Raw genomic sequence first — 15,361 nt, forward strand, 5'->3', positions numbered from 1 at the left:
ATACATGATTTCATAAAAATAACTAAATATGTACTTGTAGAGAGATAACAGAAATCATTCAATCAAAATGTGAATTTCTCCCAGTGAATAAGAAGCAAAGACATTCCAGCAGTGCTAGAGTTAACCCCAAATGACATCACTGCTCACTCCCACCTCCCTCTCTTCCTCCCTCTCCATCTCTCCTCCCCTCTCTTCCCCTCTGCCCTCCCCCTGCATTAATTACAGTATGAAAGGAGAGTATCTCACCAGCGGTCACACTACAGGAGGCAAGCAGCCTCACAGCACATTCTGACCCTCAAACACAGGCTTGGAGAGAGAGACCGAATCAGCACCTCACACACATTGACAGAAACTGCTAGCTCCAGAGTGAGGCTCTCTTTACTCAACCAGCATCACTATCTTTCCTCTCGCTCTCTCTCTCTCTGACATGGAGCTCCACAGCATCCGACACCACCACAGCCACCGGACCGACAACAAGCTCCAGATGCTGAACCTCAACCAACGCCTGGAGACCTACCTGGGCCGAGTGAAGCTGCTGGAGGAGGAGAACAAGCTACTATGCCAGGAGATCCAGGCCCTGAGAGGCAGCGGCCAGGGGGGGCGGATGGGCCTGGAGGACAAGCTGAGCCTGGCCAGGCAGGAGGTGGGGGAAGCCTGGAGGGAGAAGGACCGGGTGGAGCTAGAGCTAGGGAGCCTGGGTGAGGAGCTCCAAGCCCTGGGGCTGCAGAGACAGTGGGAGGCGGACGCCCATGGGGAGGTGAAGAAGAAGCTGGCAGACAGCAGGAAGGAGATGGAGGAGGAGAGGAGGGCTCAGATCTGGTTAAGAGAGAAGGTGAGCCAGCTAGAGAAACAAATCCAGTTCCAGATACAAACCCACCAGGAAGATGTTGCCGGCTTCCAGGCTACACTAATCCATGTCAGACCTGCACTGCCACCCCCTCCACCCCAAACGGGCACCCAGCTACCCAGCCTCCAGGAGCTGGGTGAGGAGTACTCCCAGATGGCTGTCAGGGCGTGGCATGAGGCGGCCATGGTGTTTCAGGGCCAGGTGAACAGCCTGGAGGAGTCTCTAAACCAGGCCAGAACCCGGTTGGCCCAGGTGGGCCAGGAGAAGATTGAGAGCCAGCTGAAACTTCAGGCCCTGGAGAATGAGCTGGCATCAGCCCAGGATAGGAGGCAGTATCTGGAGAGGAGTGTGGCCCAACAGAGAGACAGGCAGAGGCAGGAGATACAAAACCTGCAGGTAAGAACAGTTAAAGTAGCCGACCCCTGGTCTTTAGTGTGGGCGTATTCATGGGTGTGGGTTTATTCATGTCAATTTCTCATAGGTAACTTTGTTATAACATTGTAATTTGCCAATTCAATCGTATAATAGTATCAATTAGCTTATTTAGAACTCCTGTTCACCTGAACTGAGACTGAAGCCATAAAGTGAGATTCCTAACCTTACTATGAAATTCCCTTGAATCATCATGCATTGTTTAAAACGTCTTGAGTGTGTTGTCTGAATGTGACTGCTGTCTGGGATTTAGAAACTTCAAATGATTTCAGTCCAAAGACAAATGACAATGTGCTTGTTGTGTATCTTACCAGTTAATCCAGACAGCTGGAGCTACTTCCAGTTATTTCCAGCACAGGGGGTGGGGGTGAGCATACCAGAGCAAAACAAAACGTTTGAAATGTCAGTCATAGCAGAACATTTTTCAAATGGACATGGCCCAAAATAAAAACGGGGAAAATATGGTAATGTTATTAAAACGCACAGAGGTGTTTTTGTCCAAATGAGTCTGATGATATCTATGATGTAGAAACATACCAACTGAGTATCTCTGAGAGGCCTTATATTGTCCTCCCTTTCATTTTAAATGCTAATGAAATGTTTGGATAGAAACGGCATGGTGGGGCTCTGGGTATTAGTTTCAGGTCATAATTTGTCCAGAAAGGTAAAAAATCCAGACTGGGGCCCAACCATTAGATGCAGGGAACACAATATTGAACATTCTATGTTCTATTCTGGGCATAAACTCTTGCCATGGGGCCAGGAACCAGAATTCAGTGCCTTCAATACCTGTTCATGTGCTATAGTTGGATGACAACAATGCCATTTCTAATAAATTCTCTTCCCTTTTCCTGTTCCACAGGCCCATCTGGAGGTGTTGGAGATGGAGAAGGGGGCTCTGGGAGATCAGATTGACACTCTCCTGATAGAAAGTAGGGGTCTGCTGCAGCTGAAGATGTCTCTAGGCATGGAGGTGGCCACATACAGGTACGGTTCATGTCTCAGTACATATATCAGACACCACATACAGGTACGGTTCATGTCTCAGTACATATATCAGACACCACATACAGGTACGGTTCATGTCTCAGTACATATATCAGACACCACATACAGGTACGGTTCATGTCTCAGTACATATATCAGACACCACATACAGGTACGGTTCATGTCTCAGTACATATATCAGACACCACATACTTCTCTCATCATACCTTTAGCACTAAACTACACTGCTCAAAAAAATAAAGGGAACACTTAAACAACACATCCTAGATCTGAATGAATTAAATAATCTTATTAAATACTTTTTTCTTTACATAGTTGAATGTGCTGACAACAAAATCACAAAGAAATTATCAATGGAAATCAAATGTATCAACCCATGGAGGTCTGGATTTGGAGTCACCCTCAAAATTAAAGTGGAAAACCACACTACAGGCTGATCCAACTTTGATGTAATGTCCTTAAAACAAGTCAAAATGAGGCTCAGTAGTGTGTGTGGCCTCCACGTGCCTGTATGACCTCCCTACAACGCCTGGGCATGCTCCTGATGAGGTGGCGGATGGTCTCCTGAGGGATCTCCTCCCAGACCTGGACTAAAGCATCCGCCAACTCCTGGACAGTCTGTGGTGCAACGTGGCGTTGGTGGATGGAGCGAGACATGATGTCTCAGACGTGCTCAATTGGATTCAGGTCTGGGGAACGGGCGGGCCAGTCCATAGCATCAATGCCTTCCTCTTGCAGGAACTGCTGACACACTCCAGCCACATGAGGTCTAGCATTGTCTTGCATTAGGAGGAATCCAGAGCCAACTGCACCAGCATATGGTCTCACAAGGGGTCTGAGGATCTCATCTCGGTACCTAATGGCAGTCAGGCTACCTCTGGCGAGCACATGGAGGGCTGTGCGGCCCCCCAAAGAAATGCCACCCCACACAATGACTGACCCACCGCCAAACCGGTCATGCTGGAGGATGTTGCAGGCAGCAGAACGTTCTCCACGGCGTCTCCAGACTCTGTCACGTGTGCTCAGTGTGAACCTGCTTTAATCTGTGAAGAGCACAGGGCGCCAGTGGCGAATTTGCCAATCTTGGTGTTCTCTGGCAAATGCCAAACGTCCTGCACGGTGTTGGGCTGTAAGCACAACCCCCACCTGTGGACGTCGGGCCCTCATACCACCCTCATGGAGTCTGTTTCTGACCGTTTGAGCAGACACATGCACATTTGTGGCCTGCTGGAGGTCATTTTGCAGGGCTCTGGCAGTGCTCCTCCTGCTCCTCCTTGCACAAAGGCGGAGGTAGCGGTCCTGCTGCTGGGTTGTTGCCCTCCTACGGCCTCCTCCACATCTCCTGATGCACTGGCCTGTCTCCTGGTAGCGCCTCCATGCTCTGGACACTACGCTGACAGACACAGCAAACCTTCTTGCCACAGCTCGCATTGATTTGCCATCCTGGATGAGCTGCACTACCTGAGCCACTTGTGTGGGTTGTAGACTCCGTCTCATGCTACCACTAGAGTGAAAGCACCGCCAGCATTCAAAAGTGACCAAAACATCAGCCAGGAAGCATAGGAACTGAGAAGTGGTCTGTGGTCACCACCTGCAGAACCACTTCTTTATTGGGGGTGTCTTGCTAATTGCCTATAATTTCCACCTGTTGTCTATTCCATTTGCACAACAGCATGTGAAATGTATTGTCAATCAGTGTTGCTTCCTAAGTGGACAGTTTGATTTCACAGAAGTGTGATTGACTTGGAGTTACATTGTGTTGTTTAAGTGTTCCCTTTATTTTTTTGAGCAGTGTATATACATTTTGGGCCAAATACTAAAGGGTAACTAGTAAATAATGCATTGATGTCAATTGGAGCTTTGCTTGAAAACATTAGTTGTATACAAGGATCTCAAGTTGGACTTCAGTCTTAACTAGCTTGTTTTCCTTGTCTGTTTTTCTTCCCAACCACTGATCTGATAGACCATGACAGGTGAAAGCATTATGATGGCAATCCATCCAGTTATTTTACTTATCAGCTGTAGAGGGAAAGGAGACAAGGGGAGGAAGCATGAAAGACCATTGGCACACAGCCAAAGGTGATCAGAGGTAGTCATTATTTTATGTAAGAGAGGCGTGGTTAGGTTCAAATAAAAGCGTCACCTCAAGTCGGTTTGAACATGCTCTGATGAAGGCGGCAACAGCTGAAAAAGCGACACCAAGCCCATGTATGTTTGATGTCTGTAAAAAAGCCTGGCGATCAGAATATGGAAATTGAGGCAAATGTCCCACTCATCCCATCTTCACTAATATCTTCCCCTTCTTCTTCGTGGTCCTCTGTAGCTCAATTGGTAGAGCATGGCGCTTGTAACGCCAGGGTAGTGGGTTCGATCCCCGGGACCACCCATACGTTAAAAAAAATGTATGCACACATGACTGTAAGTCGCTTTGGATAAAAGCGTCTGCTAAATGGCATATTATTATTTTCCAAACATGTTATTTTTCTTTTTTTGCCGATTTGTGAGAAAGCCATCCTTATTAGCCCCATGCCAATCCTGATTTAGATGTCTAGTTTACCACATTCAGAGATGCCTTTTCAAATGGGAGTTCAGACTGAGCCCCATCACCCCTCCCCCTGTGAGAATGTGGAACAATATGTAGATGTCCAAGGTCTGTTGTCCAATAGGGCTCAGCCGTCTGGCCTAAAGGTCATCACCTTGAAAAGACCAGTCTCAGCTGTCTTGAGCAGGGTAACTTTATATGGGCCTCTATTGTGGCGCCTCTCTCTTTCCCTTGGCCTCTTCCCCCTCCATAGTGACCCCAAGGTATCAGCAGGGAATGACCAACGTATGAGCTATGGGAGTCTAGAGTAACAGGAATAAGAGGCAGGGGGAGAAGCAGAGAGAGTCTCAAAGAGATTTACTAAATGCATTACATTCATATTATCTGCACCTATACAGTACAACACATTGAGCAACACTTGGAATGTCATTCTGGGATCATATTGGGATATTCATGTGCACCTGTTTATAAGTATTTATAAGTATTGTTTCATTAGAGATGCTGGTGTGAATGTGTGTTGGAATGGGCATGGTCCACATCTGTGAATACAAATTGTATTGTAGTTCTGCTTGAGCTAATCAGAATGTCAGGGCGTGCATGCCTGTATTTTAGGCTGTGAGTATGTGAGAGGGGGAATTGATGGCAGTGGTGTGCACTGCAGATGGCTCGTCAATGACAATGTCGTCCCTACATTTCCATAACAACAGATCTCGTGTTGGCAACAAAAGCCCTCCCCCTTCACTCCTCTGACCCCACCCTATGACACATCATTTCAGAATACCCCCTAGTATCGCCAAACTAAAATTATTTTGGTTCTTCGTAATATTAGTATTCAAGCTGCTTCTAACCAGGACATATTATTTTCTAGATAGTGATGCAAAAAAAGATTACATGACTTTCCCTTTATGAATCCTTCTCTCATTTGTCTATGTCTGTTCTTTTTCTTCAGAGCTTTACTGGACAATGAAAGTCTGATGGGGGATTTCTCTTCAACAAATCAGCTAAGGAGTACCTACATGTCTGGTAAATTATCACTTCATTCAGGAATCAACCAGCTATATCAGTGACTGTGTTGTAGTACAACATGATATTGACATGTACTCCTGTTACTGTATAATTTTACTCAAAACCAAGAGGCATCTTCCTTATCCTTAAGGTGGGCGAATCTTGACTCTGTATTGTACTGTATACAGTGCCTTTGGAAAGTATTCAGACCCCTTGACTTTTTCCACATTTTGTTACGTTACAGCCTTATTCTAAAATTGATTAAACCGTTTTTTCCCTCATCAATCTACACACAATACCCCATAATGACAAAGCAAAAACAGGTTTTTAGAAATGTTTGCAAAACCCACCCTAAAAACGGAAATATCACATTTACATAAGTATTCACACCCTTTACTCAGTACTTTGTTGAAGCACCTTTGGCAGCGATTACAACATTGAGTCTTCTTGGGTATGACGATACAAGCTTGGCACACCTGTATTTGGGGAGTTTCTCCAATTCTTCTCTGCAGATCCTCTCAAGCTCTGTCAGGTTGGATGGGGAGCGTTGCTGTGCAGCTATTTTCATGTCTTTCCAGAGATGTTTGATCGGGTTCAAGTCCGGGCTCTGGCTGGGCCACTCAAGGACATTCAGAGACTTGTCCCGAAGCCACTCCTGCGTTGTCTTGGCTGTGTGCTTAGGGTCGTTGTCCTGTTGGAATGTGAACCTTCGCCCCAGTCTGAGGTCCTGAGCGCTCTGGAGCAGGTGTTCACCAAGGATCTCTCTGTACTTTGCTCCGTTAATCTTTGCCTCGATCCTGACTAGTCTCCCAGTCTCTGCCGCTGAGAAACATCCCCACAGCATGATGCTGCCACCACCATGCTTCACTGTGGGGATGGTGTTCTCGGGGTGATGAGAGGTGTTGGGTTTGCACCAGACATAACGTTTTACATTTGCAAAAAATTCAAAAAACCTGTTCTCGCTTTGTTAGTATGGGGTATTATGTGTAGATTGCTGAGGATTTGTATTTATTTAATCAACTGTAGAATAAGGCTGTAACGTAACAAAATGTGGAAAAAGTCAAGGGGTCTGAATACTTTCCGAAAGCACTGTATACAGTGGCTTGCGAAAGTATTCACCCCCCTTGGCATGTTTCCTATTTTGTTGCCTTACAACCTGGAATTAAAATGCATTTTTGGGGGGTTTGTATCATTTGATTTACACAACATGCCTACCACTTTGAAGATGCAAAATATATATTTTTTGTGAAACAAACAAGAAATAAGAAAAAAACTGAAAACTTCAGAATGCATAACTATTCACCCCCCCCCCCCAAAGTCAGTACTTTGTCGAGCCACTTTTTGCAGAATTACAGCTGCAAGTCTCTTGGGGTATGTCTCTATAAGCTTGGCACATCTAGCCACTGGGATTTTTGCCCATTCTTCAAGGCAAAACTGCTCCAGCTCCTTTAAGTTGGATGGGTTCCGCGGGTGTACAGCAATCTTTAAGTCATACCACAGATTCTCAATTGGATTGAGGTCTGGGCTTTGACTAGGCCATTCCAAGACATTTAAATGTTTTCCCTTAAACATTTACATTTTAGTCATTTAGCAGACGCTCTTATCCAGAGCGACTTACAGGAGCAATTAGGGTTAAGTTCCTTGCTCAAGTGCACATCGACAGATTTTTCACCTAGTCGGCTCTAGTCAGTGGATTAGAACCAGCGACCTTTCGGTTACTGGCACAACGCTCTTAACCACTAAGCTACCAAACCACTCAAGTGTTGCTTTAGCAGTATGCTTAGGGTCATTGTCCTGCTGGAAGGTGAACCTCCATCCCAGTCTCAAATCTCTGGAAAATGAAACAGGTTTCCCTCAAGAATTTCCCTGTATTTAGCGCCATCCATCGTTCCTTCAATTCTGACCAGTTTCCCAGTCCTTGCCGATGAAAATGGGATCGTGTTCTCGGGGTGATGAGAGGTGTTGGGTTTGCGCCAGACATAGCGTTTTCCTTAATGGCCAAAAAGCTCAATCTTAGTCTCATCTGACCAGAGTACCTTCTTCCATATGTTTGGGGAGTCTCCAACTTGCCTTTTGGCGAACACCAAACGTGTTTGCTTATTTTTTTCTTTAAGCAATGGCTTTTTTCTGGCCACTCTTCCGTAAAGGCCAGCTCTGTGGAGTGTACGGCTTAAAGTGGTCCTATGGACAGATACTCCAATCTCCACTGTGGAGCTTTGCAGCCCCTTCAGGGTTATCTTTGGTCTCTTTGTTGCCTCTCTGATTAATGCCCTCCTTGCCTGGTCCGTGAGTTTTGGTGTGCGTTCCTCTCTAGGCAGGTTTGTTGTGGTGCCATATTCTTTCCATTTTTTTATAATATTTAATGGTGCTCCGTGGGATGTTCAAAGTTTCTGATCTTTTTTTATAACCCAACCCTGATCCACAACTTTGTCCCTGACCTGTTTGGAGAACTCCTTGGTCTTCATGGTGCTGCTTGCTTGGTGGTGCCCCTAGCTTAGTGGTGTTGCAGACTCTGGGGCCTTTCAGAACAGGTGTATATATACTGAGATCATGTGACACTTAGATTGCACACATGTGAACTTTTTTAAACTAATTATGTGACTTCTGAAGGTGATTGGTTGCACCAGATCTTATTTAGGGGCTTCATAGCAAAGGGGGTGAATACATATGCACGCACCACTTTTCCGTTATTTATTTTTTTGAATTTTTTGAAACAAGTTATTTTTTTCATTTCACTTCACCAATTTTGACTATTTTGCGTATGTCCATTACATGAAATAAAAATAAAAATCCATTTAAATTACAGGTTGTAATGCAACAAAATAGGAAAAACGCCAAGGGAAATGAATACTTTTGCAAGGCACTGTAATCACATTAGACCAAAAAGAGTGTGGGGGATGGTGTGGGGTGGTTAGGGGACTGAGCTAGGCACTTTGTGCTCTGTAACACAAGCTAACTAAGAGGGTCCCCAAAGGTCATTGAGCCATATGGCTTTGCTTTCCGGTAATTCAGACTGGAGGGGAAGGAAGTCATGATCAATATCTCTCCATTACTGTCTAACCTCTGTTCAGGAGAACATGTCTCCTAATATTGCCTTTGGGTTGGGGTTTTCGAGATATCTGTCAACCTAAGATAAAACTGAAGACATTTTGGAATAGGCAGAGATTTGCAATCAAAAAGCAATCAAAGCATTGGTGAATGTTTCCTGTTGTTGCCAAGATTATTGTCAGTGTCATTTCAACTTTATTGATGTCTATCTATGATAGACCCTGGCCTGTGGTCTACCCATTACCATTATGTATGGTATACCTATTCAATAGTCTTCCTATGCCATTCACAGATGGAGTGCCCAGCTCTCGAGGGGTTAAGCAAAGCTTCAAGACACAGCTGGCTACCAGTCACATTATCAGTCCTATCTCTACCATCCATGGAGCAAGCCCACGATCCAATGTAACAATGATGTCCGCATCACCACTCTGGACTCAAAATCGGGTAACCCTCAACGAAACACCTGAGAGTTGTCGAAAGACAGAGGAAAGGCATGTTGACTTTGGCGTAGGGTCCAACCGGCAGGTAAGTTGGTCAACGCCTTACCCCAAAGTACCACAGGACGGAATTTCAGTCGACCACTTCAGACCCCAAGATGTCCATGAAGAAGTCAACTATGCTGAACCTCTCTCACCTCCCACTGAAGAGGCAGGAGCTGATGTTGTATCTAGGCTTGGATCTGACCATAAGGAACAATGCATGTGGGATATGGAAAAGGAGGAAGAGGATCAGAACATAGTCAGAACCTGGGTTGCTGAAGAGAAACCAGTTGTGGAATCTACCATGAGCCACCAGGCTGAGACCAGCTTCAGTATGCCAACTGTGTACAGCACTCATGCTCAAGAGCTCTACAGCCCTTCAGTGAGCTATGAGAGAGCACATTCTGGTTGCTCAGCGAATAACGATAATGATGTACGTTTTGAAATGTTTTCTGAAAAAGAGGAACCTCTACTAGATCTGAATGAATCGGAGGAAAGAAATCTTGAAACAGCAAGGAAAGATGCTGAATGGGTGGGAAATGAAGGCTTGGAATCTGAAACTGCATCAGTGCTAGAACAAGCATTTGAGACCTTCACAAGCAGTCAAGCTTTTGAGTATGGGGTGGGGAAAAGTGGTTACAACAAGCCAATAGAGTTCAATCAAGAGGACAATATGTCATATGAATCTGCTCAAGCATCCCACGGTTCAGAAGAGGCCTTTCACCATGTTAAAAGAGTGGAGGAAGATGTTATTAATCTCACAAAAGAGGATGATGAAAATGATATGTCTAACAAAGATGAGGAGCAATTGGAAGATGAATTGCGCCCCTATGGGTATGGTAAGGATAATTGGGAAAGATTGGGAGGGTTCAATAAGGATAATGATATGACAGAAAGAATCGATGAGTTCAACCAAGAGAAGATTATCTCATATGAATCTGCTCAAGCTTCTCACTGGTCAGAAGAGGTATTTCACCATGTTGAAAGAGTGGAGGAAGGTGATATACATTTCAGAAAAGGGGATGATGAAAATGATATGTTTAATAAACGTGAGGAACAATATGCATTGCACCCCAATGGGGATGTAATGGATGAATGGGATAGAGTGGAAGGGTACAATGAGGAGAATGGAATTAGAGAAAGAACGGATGATTGGAAAGAAGGAAAGGATCACATGAAAGCGGAAGAGATGAGGAATAACAGAGAAACCCAACCCAATCGGTCTGATCAAGAGTATATACCGTCAGGCAGAGAGAAACTGAATCAGTCTGAGCAAAAGTATATAAATTCAAACGGAGAGAAACTGAATAAATCCGAGCAAAAGCATATACCTTCAGGCAGAGAGAAACTGAATATATCTGACAAAGAGGATGATGATGAGGCAAACTACTCTCAAAATACTTCTGTTTCATGGAGGGCTGAGCTAGAAGGAAACAGCTACGCTCAGGACAACACACTGGCCGACACACACCCCCTGATCCGTTACAAGAGCGACGAGACAGATACCAACACGCAGGCTTCACACATGGGCGAAAGTGACTCCAGTGATGGTGAAGAGGACAGGGAGGTTGGCCAGACAGCAACAGGCACCTGGGGCGAAGGCAAGTCCAAACAGTTTGACACCATGGAAGATCTGTATGAAGAGCCAGAAGGGGATGTCATAGATCAGGAAAGTAACATGGGCTCCACTCACACAGAGGACATGGATGCTAGCCAAACAAAGGAGCATGCTACACAGGAGAACAATGAGGAGAATGCTGTAGATCAGTTGATTCAGAAGGCAGAAGAGGAGCAATCCTATGAGGAACTTACAGAACCTGGAGAGTACTCCATTATGTGCTCTGATGAGGACTATAATGAAGAAATAATTGATAGATTGGTGGAGCAAGAGTTAGAGAATTTATCTATATCCAGTTACAATGAACACTTTACTGGGCAGATGATTGAGAGCGAGTCAGTACTGAGTCTTCAAATTGAGTCTCACACTGAACTTTCCCAGACACAAGACATGTTATACAGTGAGGAGGTAGAGCAGATACACTCAGAGAGACTGAATCAAACTGAGCAAAAGCATATAACCTCAGGCAGCGAGAAACTGAATCAATCTGAGTCAGGGCATATAACTTCAGGCGGAGAGAAACCGAATCAATCTGAACAAGAGTATATAACTTCAGGCGGAGAGAAACTGAATATATATGAGCAAGAACACATACCCTCAAACGGAGAGAAAATGAATAAATCTGAGCAAGAGCATATACCTTCAGGCGGGGAGAAACTGAATCAATCCGAGTCAGAGTATATACCTTCAAACAGAGAGAAAATTAATCAATCCGAGCCAGAGAATATACCTTTAGGTGGAGAGAAACGGAATAAATCAGAGCAAGAGCATATACCTTCAGGCGGAGAGAAACTGAATCAATCTGAGCAAGAGCATATACCTTCAAACGGAGAGAAAATGAATCAATCTGAGCCCGAGTATATACCTTCAGGCGGAGAGAAACAGAATAAATCTGAGCAAGAGCATATACCTTCAAATGGAGAGAAACTGAATCAATCTGAGCAAGAGAATATACCTTTACGCGGAGAGAAACTGAATCAATCCGAGCAAGAGAATATCCCTTTAGGCAGAGAGAAACTGAATCAATCTGAACAAGAGTATATACCCTCAGGCGGAGAGAAACTGAATCAATCTGAGCAAGAGCATATACCTTTAGGTGGAGAGAAACTAAATCTATATGAGCAAGAACATATACCTTCAGGCGGAGAGAAATTGAATAAATCTGAGCAAGAGCATATACCTTCAAACGGAGAGAAAATGAATCAATCCGAGCCAGAGTATATACCTTTAGGAAGAGAGAAACTGAATCAATCTGAACAAGAGTATATACCCTCAGGTGGAGAGAAACGGAATCAATCTGAACAGCAGTACATACCTTCAGGCGGAGAGAAACTGAATCAGTATGAGCAAGACCATATACCTTCAGGTGGAGAGAAACTGAATCAATCCGAGCAAGAGAATATACCTTTACGTGGAGAGAAACTGAATCAATCCGAGCAAGAGAATATCCCATTAGGCGGAGAGAAACTGAATCAATCTGAACAAGAGTATATACCCTCAGGTGGAGAGAAACTGAATCAATCTGAGCAAGAGCATATACCTTTAGGTGGAGAGAAACTAAATATATATGAGCAAGAACACATACCCTCAGACGAAGAGAAAATTAATCAATCCGAGCCTGAGTATATACCTTCAGGCGGAGAGAAACTGAATAAATCTGAGCAAGAGCATATACCTTCAAATGGAGAGAAACTGAATCAATCCGAGCAAGAGAATATACCTTTACACGGAGAGAAACTGAATCAATCCGAGCAAGAGAATGTCCCTTTAGGCAGAGAGAAACTGAATCAATCTGAACAAGAGTATATACCCTCAGGCGGAGAGAAACTGAATCAATCTGAGCAAGAGCATATACATTTAGGTGGAGAGAAACTAAATCTATATGAGCAAGAACTCATACCCTCAGACAAAGAGAAAATGAATCAATCTGAGCAAGAGAATGTCCCTTTAGGCAGAGAGAAACTGAATCAATCTGAACAAGAGTATATACCCTCAGGCGGAGAGAAACTGAATCAATCTGAGCAAGAACACATACCCTCAGATGAAGAGAAAATGAATAAATCTGAACAGCAGTACATAACTTCAGGCGGAGAGAAACTGAATCAGTATGAGCAAGATAATTTACCTTCAGGCAGAGAGAAACTGAATCTATATGAGCAAGAACATATACCCTCAGACAACAAGAAAATGAATCAATCTGAGCAAGAGTATATACCTTCAGGCGGAGAGAAACTGAATCAGTCTGAGCAAGAGCATATACCTTCAGGTGGAGAGAAACTGAATCAGTCTGAGCAAGAGTGTATTTCCTCAGAGGTTATGTATTCGGTGCACTCTACGATTCTAATGACACCTGAACACACATCTCTTAGAGAAAGTTCAGTAGAAATGTCCAAAGCAGAATATTTGGCTCAAGGTAAGGTCTTCAGTAGGGGACTGGGAACTGAAGTTGTACCAGACAAAATAGGAGAGGATGACCAGAAGCTTTCTATGCTGACTCATGCAGACTTCACTGAAAGCCATTATATCCACAGCAGTTTAAATAGCAGGCTTGAGAGTCAAACCAACATGAACAACTCGGATATAGAAGAGTCCAACAGCATAGATGATGAGTCGCCAAATGCAAGCCAGTATTTGCAACCTGTCACCAAAGCAAATCTAACTGCAGATCAGAAAGACTTGTTAGATGTGGCGGTCTCTCACTATGAGGATTGCAATGCTCTTATAGAACATTCTTTAGAGGAGGTCACTAGCAATCAGGCAAGCCATGAATGTCTTCAGACAGACGAATGGGAAGTCTTAGAATGTCCAAACAAACACCTAGAATCTGGAGATCCTTTTGCAGGTCACAAGAGAGACTCAGAGAGATCATCCAAAACTGACAGCAAAGGCCGGGACCTCCACAGCTTCCTCAGCTCTGGTGTACACAACAACTTCTGGGGTTCCAATCCGGAGACAGGAGCCCCCTATCAACCGGATGAGCCATATGACCATGTGACCGAGCTACCCAATCAGAACCTAGACTTGGCTGACAACCTATCCTGGGTGGATTTGAAGAATCCACAGGCGGCCAATTGGCAATTGGAACACAAAGATGGACAGTGACACACCTAAAGCTTCCACCCTTGAAGAAGAGGACAAACAGATGCCCCCACAAGTGAAGCAGCTGGTGTGTAGAGAAGTGGTGGAGGGTGTGAATGTTACTTCTGAAGGTTCTGAAGATGAGGGAGACTCCTGGTCATCTGGGGAAGAATAGGAACAATTTCAGCATGGTTTCTATAAGTGGAAGTACCAAATGTTATTGAGAGTGTAAAACTATTTACACTTTATAGGCTTTGAATTTGAGCATTGATTCATATTGATCCTCAAAGTGAAAAGTAAATGAAAAGATAATTTCATCCAAACATGAATGTACTATGTCACAGAATGTCATGACAATTCAATTTGTAATTGGCTGAGCAGTAAAATAGGAGTCAGTGCTATCCGGAATCCTTGGGACGTCCCTACCCTAAACCCTAACCTTAACCCCTACCCTTAACTTAACCCTAACTATAACCCTTACCTAAACCATTTAAAATGTCAACTTCAATGGGGTAGGGATGTCCCAAGGATCCCGGATAGCACAGACCATAAAATATTTCTGCTGTTTTCAAAAACCAAAGTTGTGCCTTGGTGAACACCCTGCTGATACAAACTACCAGTGTACCTACTCCATCCCAAGACATTGAGTGCCATTTTTTTAGGTTTTACAACTTGATGTTTGAATAGCCATTTTTTTCCTTCTTGTTTTTATTTTGTATTTTTATTAGCCCATCCACCACTCCTTCTCTTTGGAGGACAAAAGTAACAATTAGAAACCAAATAAAGGACATTTGAAAGTCAAAGCATTCCAAACTGCCATTAATTGATACTTGATTTGATTGCACTGATTGAAGAAAATCTATTAGAGAAAAGTGTTATTTATGATTATAATTTGATATTTAAACTCACACACAAGCAGCAGTGCATGGTTTGAAATCTTAGAAGAACAGTTTGCCTTACTTTTAATAAAGCATTTCACAATACAGTGTCAAAGTATAACTAACATCCCATGAAACAACATGTTACCATATTAGTCTTTATATCATATTAGTCATAATAGTTACACTTTGTTTATGATAACAGCAAAATACACGTGTGTTGTTTTTTGGGCTAGTGTTCTCTATGTAGAATTGCTCAAAAAACGTACATTGTAGCAAATGGAAAAATAAAACAAATTGACAAATATGTTTTGTATTTTTGCTTAAGAACTTTATGACTTATTTCATGATGCAGCTTTGATATACTCTACATTTAAATATTTACATTTGATAAATAAAGCTTTTGTAAAATTAAGGGAGAAAAAC

General features: G+C 43.6%; 1 protein-coding gene across 2 annotated transcripts; it reads left to right on the forward strand.

Annotated features, from left to right (window-relative positions):
• Nucleotides 1-244: 244 nt before the first annotated feature.
• On the forward strand, nt 245-14,530 carry LOC123482140 (nestin-like). 2 transcript variants are annotated; one of them, XM_045208667.1, is made up of 4 exons: nt 245-1,243; nt 2,142-2,266; nt 5,779-5,852; nt 9,175-14,530. In XM_045208667.1, exons 1-4 carry the CDS (start codon nt 428-430, stop codon nt 14,079-14,081), a joined length of 5,922 nt encoding a protein of 1,973 aa, XP_045064602.1. In that variant the 5' UTR covers nt 245-427; the 3' UTR covers nt 14,082-14,530. The 2 variants fall into 2 exon arrangements, with proteins under 2 accessions (XP_045064602.1, XP_045064603.1); XM_045208668.1 differs by having other exon boundaries at nt 245-832.
• The last annotated feature ends 831 nt before the right edge of the window (nt 14,531-15,361 follow it).

The sequence above is a fragment of the Coregonus clupeaformis genome, chromosome 28 (genome assembly GCF_020615455.1).
Source record: "Coregonus clupeaformis isolate EN_2021a chromosome 28, ASM2061545v1, whole genome shotgun sequence".
NCBI lineage: Eukaryota > Metazoa > Chordata > Actinopteri > Salmoniformes > Salmonidae > Coregonus > Coregonus clupeaformis.

Bases quoted from the DNA above. Each gene is read 5' to 3' on its own strand.
- LOC123482140 (XM_045208667.1), top strand. From the start codon at position 428: ATGGAGCTCCACAGCATCCGACACCACCACAGCCACCGGACCGACAAC. The intron at 1,244-2,141 runs GTAAGAACAGTT...CCTGTTCCACAG, and splicing joins AGGAGATACAAAACCTGCAG to GCCCATCTGGAGGTGTTGGA. The intron at 5,853-9,174 runs GTAAATTATCAC...TGCCATTCACAG, and splicing joins AAGGAGTACCTACATGTCTG to ATGGAGTGCCCAGCTCTCGA.